General features: G+C 47.5%; 1 protein-coding gene across 3 annotated transcripts in view; it reads right to left on the bottom strand.

The window, feature by feature from the left end:
* The window catches only part of ndst2a (N-deacetylase/N-sulfotransferase (heparan glucosaminyl) 2a), a 544,670-nt gene that overhangs the window by 37,966 nt on the left and 494,065 nt on the right, over positions 1–12,639 (bottom strand). For all 3 annotated transcript variants that reach the window (XM_038782800.1, XM_038782799.1, XM_038782801.1), the window contains one exon: positions 822–1,007. In XM_038782800.1, the coding sequence (XP_038638728.1) occupies positions 822–1,007 (186 nt within the window). The remainder of the gene's footprint in view (positions 1–821; positions 1,008–12,639) is intronic.

The raw sequence follows: 12,639 nt of genomic DNA, 5'->3' as shown, positions 1-12,639 counted from the left end.
TAGTCCAGACCCCATCCAACATGCAAGCATGTGACCTGTGCATCAGACATTACTGAATCACATCCCTGGGGCTGATTTTCCTTCAGTTCCTGCACAGCAGGAAACAGGAGGGGACTCGGTGATGCTCCAAACGCGGAGCCTTGTAATCCAGCACATAAACAGTATATCAGCCGTACATCATCCTGGGTGGCTCCACGGGCCCTCAGCTGTGTCTCAGTGGGTAGTGCTCCTGCCTCTCAGTCAGAAACCCATGGGTTCGTGGTCAGACTCCAGGGATTCAACCTGCCACTTCAGCCTGAATTTGAATGCAGCGGCAAGAGAGCGCTGCACTGTCGGAGGTTCTGCTTTGTGGCCAGGCCATTACACTGAGGCCCAGTCTGCCCTCTAGGTGGACATGGTCAATATTTACCTCCAAACTTCAAGAAATAAATCAGGTTATTTGGTCATGATCACATTGCTGTTTGTGGGAACTTGTGTAAAACTTCACCGTCACATTTCTTACAATAGTGACTACACTTCAAAAGCACTTCACTGGGTTATCTCAAGGCTGCTTACATAAATGCAGGCCTTTTTAAAAAAAAACCTCATTGCTAGCACGGTATCCACAACATTGAGCAATTCCAACATGAACCACTGGAGGAAAGTATAACACAGAAAACTCTGCCGTAACTACAGAGAGGGGGAAGAGAGAGATTTACAAAGCAGCGTCGCCTGTGGCCCGCTGATCTAGGCTTGCACCGGACAAATGACTCAGACACAACAACCGGAGCAAGCCAATAATCACAGAAAGAACTCACTGCGCCACGAGATTAGGCACTCACCATGATCCCGTTGTGAATGAATCCTCGGCGATACCGAGCTGGTTTTAAATGCGGATATTCCTCAGTGCTGGTGACCCGAATCCCCCAGATAGATTTCCAGGCTTCGTACAGCTGCCTGTGAACCGGGTACACCCCCGAATGATGGGGGGCCACTGCGTAACCCATGTCGGTTGGGATTCCATGGTCCTGGAGGGGTTCGGAACTTTGGTTAGACAAAAAGGTCATCCTTAAAAAAAAAACAATTAACGTGCGCAGCCCTTTAACCATAATCCAATGCAAACCTGCCCGATTTCAATGCCACATGAATCAGGTGGTTTTGAGAACAGTGAATGTCGAGATTAAATAGAGCTGGCTAAAATTATGAGGCGTTTTGACGGGGTAGGTAGGGCAAAACTGTTTCCACTGGCAGGAGGTTTGGTGACCACAGGACACCAGGTATAAACTTATTGATCAAAGAACCAGAGGGGAGTTGAGTTTTTTTTTTAATAGAGCAAGTTATGATCTGGAACATTCTACCTGATAGGGCAGCGGAAGTAGATTCAATAGCAACTTTCAAAAGAGAATTGGATAAGTATTTAAAAGAAAAACCTGGGGGTCTATGGGGAAGCAGCAGGACAGTGCGGAAGCAATGGGATAGCTCTTTCAGAAAACTAGAACAGGCAGGATGTGCTGAAAGGGCTCCCTCCGTGCTCTATGTTACTGTCAACTAGATTACCCACCAGGGTAATGGAGTCAAAACCCGTCTCTGTGATGTCTCCAACTTCACAGAATCACAGGAGTATTTAGGCGCAGAAGGAGGCCATTCCTTCCATCGTATCTGTACTGGCTCTCCATATGAGCATCATGATTTAGTGCCATTCTCCTGTCTTTTCCCCTGTCACCCTGCACATTGTTTATATTCCAATGATCATCTAATACCCTCGGAAGCCTTGAATAGGGCAGCTTGGTGGCACAGTGGTTAGCACTGTTGGCTCACGGCACCGAGGACCTGGGTTCAATCCCAGCCCCGGGTCATTGTCCGTGTGGAGTATGCACATTCTCCCAGTGTCGGCGTGGGTTTCACCCTCCACAACCCAAAGATGTGCCGGGCAGGTGGATTGGCCTCGCTAAATTGGCCCTGAAGCGGAATAAAAAGAATTGGGTACTCGAAATTTATCTTTAACAAACTGAATGCCTCGATTAAACCTGCCCCCAGCACATTTCCAAGTGGTGGAAGTAAGTTCATTCCAGAGCCCAAACCACTCGCTGTGTGAAAAAGAAACCTCACATCCCATGTGCTTATTTTGCAAAACACTTTGAATCTGTGCCCTCTCGGACTTGACCCTTTTACGAGCGGGAACAGCTTCACCCCGTCTACTCTGTCCAGCTCCCCCATGATTTTCAACAGCTCCGACAAATCCCCTCTTCCAGCCGTCTTCTCTCCAAGGAGAGCCTCTCCCAATCTATCCGGAAATCTCTCATCCCTGGAACCATCTTTTGCACTCTCCCCAATGCGTTCACGTCCTTCCTATAGTCTCCAGTCACGGAACTATCCAATTATTTTTTAAACTTTGCGTTCAATAGAGACCCACAGTGTCACGTTACTGTTCAAAACACTTCGGACATTATCAACCATCTTCGTGGGAGGCCAATGTGTAGCCAATTAATCCATTCTTGGTGGTGCTGATTTTGGGGGGGGGGGGGGGGGGGGGTATTTCTCTGTTTAAATTTAGAATACCCAATTAATTGTTTACAATTAAGGGGCATTTTAACGTAGGCAATCCACCTATCCTGCACATCTTTGGGTTGTGGGGGTGAAACAGTGACCCAGAGCCGGGATCGATCCTGGGACCTCGGCGACGTGAGGCAGCAGTGCTAACCACTGCGCCACCGTGCTGCCCCTGAGGGGGGAATATTTAATACCACCAATCGATCCCCATTACATTTCGACTAAACAGGCAAACAAGGCTTTGGTTTAGTAGTTCATCTGGAGGGTATTTTGCTAAAAGTGCAGGGCTCCCTGAGTACTGCACTGCAATGACAACCTAGATTAGGTGCTCAAGTCCTGGGAGTGGGGCTTGAACTCACAACCTTCTGCCTCTGAAGAGATTCAATCATCTGAGCCAGGCTGTGACATTAGAGAGTTTGGTTCTAAAAGTGAATTGAAAGTTGAGCTGAATGGCTGGCATGTTACAACAAACCAGGAAGAATGAGTTATCGTTGCCAAGTCTCTTAAGAGCTGCAAAGCAATCCATCATTAACAGAACCCTTTGTGCTATTGCATAACATGGCAATTTTTTTTACATGACCTTTATGCAGTACCCTGCTCTGCTTAGATGCTGGCTCTCATTTAGGGGCTCGACAGGTGCTGAAACGTTCCCTCCCTCCCCTTTACTGGCCCTCCAGATGGATTTCCTCCATACCTCTGACAGCCTTCCAACACTCACAGTGCTCGCCATCCAGTTAAAGATTGGGCACGCGAGTCAGGCGAGACTGGGATCAAGAGCCGCCCTGTTGGCAAGCTGTCCGCATTTACTTCACGAGGCCTCTGGACATATCTTTGCCTTTCATATTCAGCCGTTTGTAAAGTCTTTTCGATGATCCTCTGTAGCCCCCAGTCACAGAGAGCCCAGGTCACGAGGAGTCATCGCTATTGAATCCTTTGTGCAGTTTCCAAACACACGTTTGATTTCGATCACATTTGAGCCTGGTTGATCGCCATTTTACTCACTGCAAACCTCAGCTCGGAGGCACTGAGCAAATCGGGAGCAGGGAACATTTGTGCTATCAGTGACACCAAAAACTACACATACGTGATCGAGAATGTGTTTACATTTTCAGTATGAATAGCAAGCAGAAATCTTCACCCTCTGGTAGAACGAAAGGCCACGTGGCAAAGAGTTTAAGTTACTTGTTGGTTTATGACATGCATTTCGTGCTCAACTGAATACAACCGTGAAAAATGGCCCAGGATTAAAGAACTGCTGTTATATGTGACTAAATATACCTCACAGATTGAGGATATGCAGATTCGCTCTGCAATCAGGGCTAAGCTAACTGTGACTACACTTTGAAGAAGCATTTGATTGGCTGCAATGCACCCAAGGGCGGGCGGATGTCACATTTGGCCCTACCACAATTCAATTCTTTCCTTCTTTTAAACCTGGCACCTAGAAATGTGAGGACATAGCTACAGAAATCAGAAACGGAGGGTTCAATACTTGGTGGCGTGGCAGGATAGTGGTTAGCACGGTTGCTTCACCGCTCCAGGGTCCCAGGTTCAATTCCCGTCTTGGGTCACTTGTCTGTGTGGAGTCTGCACGTTTCCCCCGTGTCTGCGGGGTTTCCTCCGGGTGCTCTGGTTTCCTCCCACAGTCCAAAGATGTGCAGGTTAGGTGAATTGGCCGTGCTAAATTGTCCCTTTGTGTCCAAAAAAAGGTTAGGTGAGGTTTCTGGGTTACGGAGATAGGGTGGAGGTGTGGGCTTGGGTAGGGTGCTCTTTCCAAGGGCCGGTGCAGACTCAATGGGCCAAATGGCCTCCTTCTGCACTGTAAATTCTATAATTCTATGATTCTGTGAACTGGAAGATCAGTTTGCAAACCTGACTTGTCACTTGTCACGGTGGCACAGTGGTTAGCACTGCTGCCTCACAGCGCTAGGGACTCGGGTTCAGTTCTGGCCTTGGGGTGACTGTCTGTGTGGAGTTTACACTTTTTCTCCATGTCTGCGTGGGTTTCCTCCGGGTGCTCCGGTTTCCTCCCACAGTCCAAAGATGTGCAGGTTAGGTGCGGGGGAGTGGGCCTGGGTAGGGTGCTCTTTCAGAGGGTCGGTGCAGACTCGATGGGCCAAATGGCCTCCTTCTACAGACTGGATAGTCGGAAGCCTTTTCACAGGGTGAAAAAGTCAATTACTAGGGGGCATAGAGTTAAGGTGCAGGGGGCAAAGTTTATAGGAGATATGCGAGGATTGTTTTGTACACAAAGGGTGGCGAGGGCCTGGAATGCTCTGCCGGGGGAGGTGGCAGAAGCAGATACAATAGCGGCATTTAAGAGGCACCTTGGCAAATACATGAATAGGATGGAATAGAGGGATACTGACTCTGGAAGTGCAGAAGGCTTTAGTATAGACAGGCATCTTGATGTTTCCTCCCACAAGTCCCAAAAGACGTGCTTGTTAGGTAATTTGGACATTCTGAATTATCCCTCAGTGTACCCGAACAGGCGCCAGAGTGTGGTGACTAGGGGATTTTCACAGTAACTTCATTGCAGTGTTAATGTAAGCCTACATGAGACTCTAATAAAGATTATAGTATTACGTTATCAGCACAGGCTTGGTGGGCCGAAGGGTCTGTTCCCAAACTGTACTGTTCTTTGTTCTTCTTGTTTGACTGTTACAGGCAACAGCTTTGGAGTTATGGTCAATGTTATGGACACACTGTCGAGCCGTAGGGATCAGAAAATAAAACCCAGCTTCTTTATTTAGCTAGGGTCGAAATGGTGGAGGGACGATCATGTTACCATGGCTTGAGCTGCACATGGGCTTTTGAAGGGACCACTGGGGAATGGTCCGTTATAAGTGGGTGATCTCTAATAACAGACCCAGAAACTGGAGCCCAGTCCAACGTTCAGCGGTGGCTAGTTTGGCTCAGAGAGAGGGAGGGGGGGGGGGGGGGGGGGGGGGTGTTGAGCAAAGCTACTTCGTCCCTCAATGTTTCCGACTGTATTTTCATTCCATTCTGCCAGGTAACTTCTGATAAGTTCCCATCACTCCAGCCTCGTTGAATGATTGAAGGCAAACCGCCAGTTGCTGCACACGGTGGTTTCAACTCAAAAAGCGTGAATGATGCACGAGGAGTTTGCAGTGGAATGGATTTTCAACAGTGAATAAAGACCAAAGGAGGCCATGATTTGAAAGGCCTGTCAAACGTGACTGCCATCAGAAAGGAAGTCACACCCACTTTTGTGTCCCGAACTTTTCCAAGAAACATCAGGCCGAGTTTGGGAGGAGGAATGAATTCTGTCTCCAGGGTCCACAATGATTAAAGCTGCGAGCTGAGTTTCCACTTTAAGAGTTAGGAGTATAAGGGCCTTACATCTCTGGAGGCCAGTGATATTTTATTTCTAATGCCGTGATGTCTACAAATATTTGAGTTCTGGTAATTGCATCTGGGGATGGTCCTGTGGCGCAGTGGGTCGCGGCCGAGCTTCTGAGCCAGAAACCCTGGGTTCGAGTCACTCCCCAGGTCATGGTGGCCAAGAAAGGTGCGATCGCAACAAGGCCAAACAGATGGTTTTATCAACCTGCAAATGGCGGGTGTTAAGGGGCAGAGAGATTCCTCATCAGCCATGTGAGAGAAAGAAAGTTGGGAGTTTCTACTATCACTCCCATAGATCCAGGCTGAAAAGGAACTTAAAATTGCAGGTTGCTACAGCAACTCAGACTCCCTTAGTGAACTACACCAATAGTGCACAAGACTCTTTCCAGAAACGGGCAAAATAATTGAAGACGAAAACCATTTTTAGGTTGTGCATTGCTCCGAATGGAACAAAACAGTTCGCTGAGATGTTTAGGTCCATTAATGAATCTCCTGAGGGATCCCGTCCATTCTGTTAATGTAAATCGACAAATCGAGACAGAGATTTCTGCCCAGTTTACTTGGAAGAGAGCCTTTGCCTTAATAATAAACACCATCTTCCTGGAATAACCTTGGGGTCCTGGCCGATGACCACTGAACAAATTCATCTGCAATTCCTTGAAAATTGTTTAAAATTAACAGGTTCATGGAACCAACAGTTCGCATTCATCTACTGCCTTTGAAGCAGGTATGCTTCTCGGGAGCGTTATCGCACAATATTCATCACTGAAACAGCCAAGGGGGTGTTACAATGGGTGATCAGACGTTTGCTCAGAGGTAGGTTTTAAGGAGTGTCTTAGAGGACGAGAAATAGAGAGCCAGAAGAGTTTAGAGAGGGAATGCCAGAGCTCAGGACCCGGTAGCTGAAAGCACATCCACCAGTTTGGAATAGCGAGAGGTGGAGCTGGAGGAGAGCAGAGATCATCATAAAATCCCTACAGTGCAGAAGGAGGCCATTCGGCCCATCGAGTCCGCACCGACTCTTCTGACAAGCAGTCTATCCATATTCACTCACAGCCACCCAATGTGGGGTTGGTTGGGGTGCTCTTTACAAGGGCCGGAGCAGACTCGATGGGCCAAATGGCCTTCTTCTGCACTGTACATTCTATGATTAAAAAAAGCTTTACTTTGTTCTTACGTTTTTTCTTTAAAACTGAAGCCAGAGCGGTTACAGACAGACAGCCGGAGAGGAAACTTCTCTCAGCTCTGGTCAAGGCAAGAGAAGTTCTACAACGGAGTAATGTGCAAAGAAAGCAAGCGCTGGAGGAAAGGTTGGTTTTAGAAACCTGGGGCGGGATTCTCCGACCCCAGGTCGGAGAATCGGCGGGGGCCGGCGTCAATCCCGGCCCCGCCGTGTTCCGAATTCTCCGCCACCAGAACTTTGGCCGGGGCGGGAATCGCTCCACGCCAGTCGGCGGCCACCCCCCCCCCCCCCCCACCCTGGCGATTCTCCGGCCCGCGATGGATGCAAAGTCTCGCCGCTGTCATGAGACTTCCGCACCTTTGGGGCGGCCTGACGCCGGAGTGGTTCACGCCACTCCATCACACCGGGACCCCCCCCCCACCCCGCCGGGTAGTGGAGAATCCCGGCCCCGGAATAAGAGCAGGGTCACACAGACAAAACTGAGAAGGAACCAGTTAGAGAGAAAATAGGTTTCTAAAGTAATCCGAAAGTTTGGAACGTTTCACTACAGTCGGTGAAACAAATTTTAAAGTAATTGGCTGGATCTCAGAGTTTGTGTAGGATCCTGAAGAGCAAGGAATCCTGAAAGGGGTTGAGGTGTAAAATTGTGGTCTGGGTTCGCTGGTAAAAGTGGAGCAGAAGCTATGTTCACAAGAGTCTTTTGGAAAATGTAGAACGGATTTTGGAATGTAAACCTCGAATGGAAAGCATGCTTGAGAGAGATTTTAAAGTGTGATTTGGGGATTAGAGTTTGGAAGCTCTTATGTGTCAATCGTCAGGGGGGGGGGGGGGGGCTTGGAGGAGGCATCCACAGACATTCCCTTGGGGTGTCAGAAAGGAATGAGTATTTGGCCACAGTCATACTGCATGTGCCAAAGGGACTTTGTATGTCAATGGGACCATTGTATCTTCAAATGTACTTTGTCATCCATGTTAATCTTAAAACCTGTGTGTATTTGTTAAGCTAAGGGGGGAGCAAAGGAGTATTGTATTATAATCTAATTTTTTTCATGTTTAACAAATGCATTTTTCTCGTTAAAAGTAATTTGGGGTCCTATGACTCTTCCTCTACATATAAAAAGTTACCAGTATTTTGAGCCAGGGTTCAATTCTGGGGTCTTCAGCTATAACTGGGATCGTAACAGTGTCTACACCACATGGACTGCAGCAGTTCAAGATGGCAGCTCAGATCCACCATCTCAAGGGCAATTAGGGATGGGCAACTAATGCTGGACTAGCCAGTGAGCCCACGTCCCATGAACGAACAAGAAAAAAATAAATAAATCAGGATTTGGGCCTTTGCACACCCCAGCCTGATTGCCAGGAATAGTAAATGTTTGAAGGTTAAAGGAGCACAGAGAATGGGGTTGATATTACCGAAAGGGGCATTTGTCTTCATTTGCACAAAGTTTGCTTGGACATTTCCCACGTTGCCTCACTGCAAAGTAGTTGTGCACTCGTGTGTGCATTACAGCTGAGGAGGAGACAGGTTAAAGCCATAAAACGCTTTGATTAACTGAAGAAGGAAATCCCATTCTAACCTGTGGTCGCAAAGCTGACCCCTCAAAGCTCTAGAACAAGCGCTCTATATACCAGCTCGAGCTGAGGGCAGACACGACAGCATTGGACTTTTCTTCTGGAACTGCACATCAAAGACAGATTAGTTTGTTATTTTGAATTCTATGAAAAGGCCATATTTTCTTATTATTTTCTGATCACTTTTCTCCTTCCCCTTACTCAGTTATGGTATAGTTCCACATTGGAGCATACAACACAGATGGAGGCCACTCAGCCCCTCATGCCTAATGCCAGATCTTTGAAAGAGCTATCTGATTGGACCCACTCCCTCTACACTTTCTCCATTGCCTGCCCCCCCCTCCCCCCCTCCCCAACCACGGTGCTGTTCCCTTTCCCAATTGCTTAAGCAAGTCCTTTCTGAGAGCTACTACTGAATTGGTTTTCCAGCAGCCACTCGACCACTGTGCTCTGGCTCCTAGCATTTCGCTGAGCCAAACGAAAAGCTCCCCATTCCACCCCTGTCCGTGTACCAGTTGTCTGCACATATGTTGCCCAGGCGGCCTGCATCCATAGTGGGCAAGCACAGGAAACGATGTGCCTATACTCACCTAAAGTGTGCACATTCAATCTGGGGATAGGCGTAATGGTCGGGTGAGGGGTGTGGGGGGGGGGGGGGTTTGCTAACTGCACGGGAGGCAAACTGGAGAAGCTTCCCCAAGGTGGCAAATAACCCGTTGAGATCAGCTCACTTGACGGAGATGTGGCATGAAAAGGGCAGCATTCCTATTTCATTTGGTCCTCCTATATAAGCCTGGCTGACCCCCACTGAATCCTCTGTGGAAGTCATTAAGCTGTCCAGAAAAAAAGCATATTCTGCCATAAAACTTTTTTTTTAAATCCCCAAGACGTTAGTTCCATAAAGGCCCACGAATATAAGTCATGTTGTGAAATAATTTGCAGGTAATTAATCAGACTTGTTAAAAAGAAATCTAATGTTCTGTGGGCCCACAGTATAAATCATCTGTTTCACATTCCAGTGACGATACTTTCTCCTTTTCTTGGGTTTATGTTTTAAGAAGAGCTTTGAGAGCAGTTCAGCCTGTTAATTAGCCTGCTCCCACGGCCCAAGTCCCAATGGAATGCTTTCCAGAAAATATAGCAGAGGATCGGAATGGCAGTCACTTAACATTTTCTTTAATATAAGTCCACACTGCTGTCTCGAAGGTCTGTTAACAAAGAAGCAAAATTCTACCCAGAAAATTACTGCATTTGGAACACGTGTTTTTAACCTTGGGTGGCAAGGTGGCGCAGTGGTTAGCACTACTGCCTCACGGCGCTGAGGTCCCAGGTTCGATCCCGGCCCCGGGTCACTGTCCATGTGGAGTTTGCACATTCTCCCCGTGTTTGAGTGGGTCTCACCCCCACAACCCAATGATGTGCTGGTTAGGTGGATTAACCACGCTAAATTGCCCCTTCATTGGGTAAAAAAGAATTGGGTACTCTAAATTTATATTTAAAAAAAACAATCTGCTTCATCACATTGCTCTTTTTAATTACCGACACTTACTGTCAGGAAACATTAGCAATGGCCATGGGTGGCAAAGGGTTAATCGAATACAAACGTACTGAAGCTGGGACAGATGGTAATGTCACTGAACCAGGAATCCAGAGGTCCAGGGTTAATGCTCTGGGGATAGGAGTTCAAATCCTACCACAACATCTGGTGAAACTTTATATTCCAGATTTATTAAATGAATCTTAAGTTAGTCTTTGCCATGGTGAAACGATCATCGATGGTTGCTAAAAACTCATCTGGTTCCCGAATGTCCTTAAAGGAATGAAATTTGCCGCCCTTATCAGGTCCGGCCTACATGTGACTCCAGACCCACAGCAATGTAGTTGACACTTCAGTACCCTCTGAAATGGCCCAGCAAATCATTCCGTTCAAGGGCTGCTCACTGCCTTAGCTCATTTCAAGGTCAATTAGGGATGGTCAACGAATGTTGCCCAATATCCCATGAAGGAATACATTTTTCCAATTAAGGGGAAACTTAGCGTGGGCAATCCACCTACAACTGCACATCTTTTTGGGTTGTGAGGGTGAGACCCACGCAGACACGGGGGTGGGGGGGGAATAATGTGAAAACTCCCAGAATGTTTCTCTTTCCGTATTGAGTCAAAGTGAACCATGGGCAAATTATAGAAATTGCAAGCTTTCGAAGATTAATTTGGGCCCTGCATTTCCAAAGATTTTGTACAAAGAATGGCTACTCATGAAGCCACTTTGTTTGGCAGTTTAACTAGGCTCTTTTTTCAAACCCTTGGCATTGTATCAAAATTCTCCAGTTTTTGATTCCCTGTTTGGGCTTGAAAGGCTGGTTTCGAGTATAGGTTGCGCGACCGGGCTTGTGTCTCCTTGAATACACAAGACCAAGGGCGCTCGAATTGAGGCATTGAAGAGGATTGAAAGATTCAACAGGGTAGACAGAGAGAAAGTATTCCCTCTTTAGGGGGAAGAGCAGAACAATGGATATAAACTTATATTAGAACCGGGCTGTCCAGGAATGACGTCAGGAAGCATTATTTCAAATGGGGGGTGTGGGGGTGGGCGGGGGGTGAGATTGATGGATTTAATAATAATCCTTATTATTGTCACAAGTAGGCTTACATTAACACTGCAATGAAGTTACTGTGAAATTCCCTAGTCGCCAGATTCCGGCACCTGTTCGGGTACACAGAGGGAGAATTCAGAATGTCCAATTCACCCAACAGCACGTCTTTTGGGACTCGTGGGAGGAAACCGGAGCACCCGGGAGGAAACTCACACAGACACTGGGAGACACTGTGCAGACTCCGCACAGACAATGACCCAAGCCGGGAATCGAACCTGGGACCCTGCCGTGTTCAGGTGAGTGCATCACTCAGGGGGTAGTGGGTCAGGCCCGGGCAGTGCTGGGGGATGGATGGAGGGTGAGCCTGGCACCCTTAAAACTCAAGTCGCGGACAGGGTAACGACGTGGAATCTGCCCCTTCAGTTTGTTTGATCTACGAACCAGTGAAGAAAACCACCATTGGAACCAGCGACTTCAACATTGCTTTTCCTGCCCTTGGCGCCATTCTGCCTAAAAAATTAGAAACGTCCGTCCCCGACGTTTTCCAAATCAAGTCTGTACAGATTGGGTTGAAGGCTGCAGCATCTTCCCACCTTAAGCACTTTGTGTTCAACACATTGTTTTAGGCTTCATTTGACGTGGAGAAAAGCTCCCTCCAGAGCAAAGCTCCCTTTCTAGATAGGGGTAGATCTGGCGGGTGGGGGTGGGGGCGTGCCGAGAACTGAGTTCTCGGCCATTCCTACTGGATACGCTTTTGGGTAGCCCAACAGTACGTTTACTTGGAGCAAGTGCCTCTCTTCTCCTCTTCGATCCCAGAGAGGTTGGTGAAGGGTTTACTGGAATGGTTTGTGGGTTAAGAATCTGGAGTAATGTGGGGGAGCGAGCGAAGGTGGGCTCATTATCTGTAGAGCTGAGAAGGCCAAGGGGAGATTTGTTCAAAATCTTGAAGCGCTTTGATGAGCAAATAAATAGAAACTGCTTCCAAAGGCTGAAATGCCGGGAACCATTAAACATTAATGTAGGATGACTGACAACGCAACCAGAAGCAACACGAGGAATTTGTTTATAAACATAATGAGGTAACATGATCTGGAATGCACTGCCTGTAAGGGTGGAGGCAGCAGATTAAATAGTAACGTTCAAAAGGAAATTGGATAAATATTTGCAGGGATGTGAATTTCAGGGCGATGGTGAAAGAACAGGCCTGTCGGTCTAATTTGGTCGTTCTACCAAAGAGCTAGCACAGGTATAATGTGCTGAACGGCCTCCTCCTGTGCTGTAGCAATATGCAATTTGACAAATTTAAATATTTTGATTGAGTCTGTTAAACGGAGTTGGGCATCAGGCAGGTTTTGACAATCCAAGATCTGTAGAACAGGCAATGAAAGTTGG

The sequence above is a fragment of the Scyliorhinus canicula genome, chromosome 22, assembly GCF_902713615.1.
Source record: "Scyliorhinus canicula chromosome 22, sScyCan1.1, whole genome shotgun sequence".
Classification (NCBI taxonomy): domain Eukaryota; kingdom Metazoa; phylum Chordata; class Chondrichthyes; order Carcharhiniformes; family Scyliorhinidae; genus Scyliorhinus; species Scyliorhinus canicula.
Note: the sequence above shows the minus strand (reverse complement) of the source record. Positions and strands in the feature narration are given on the sequence as shown.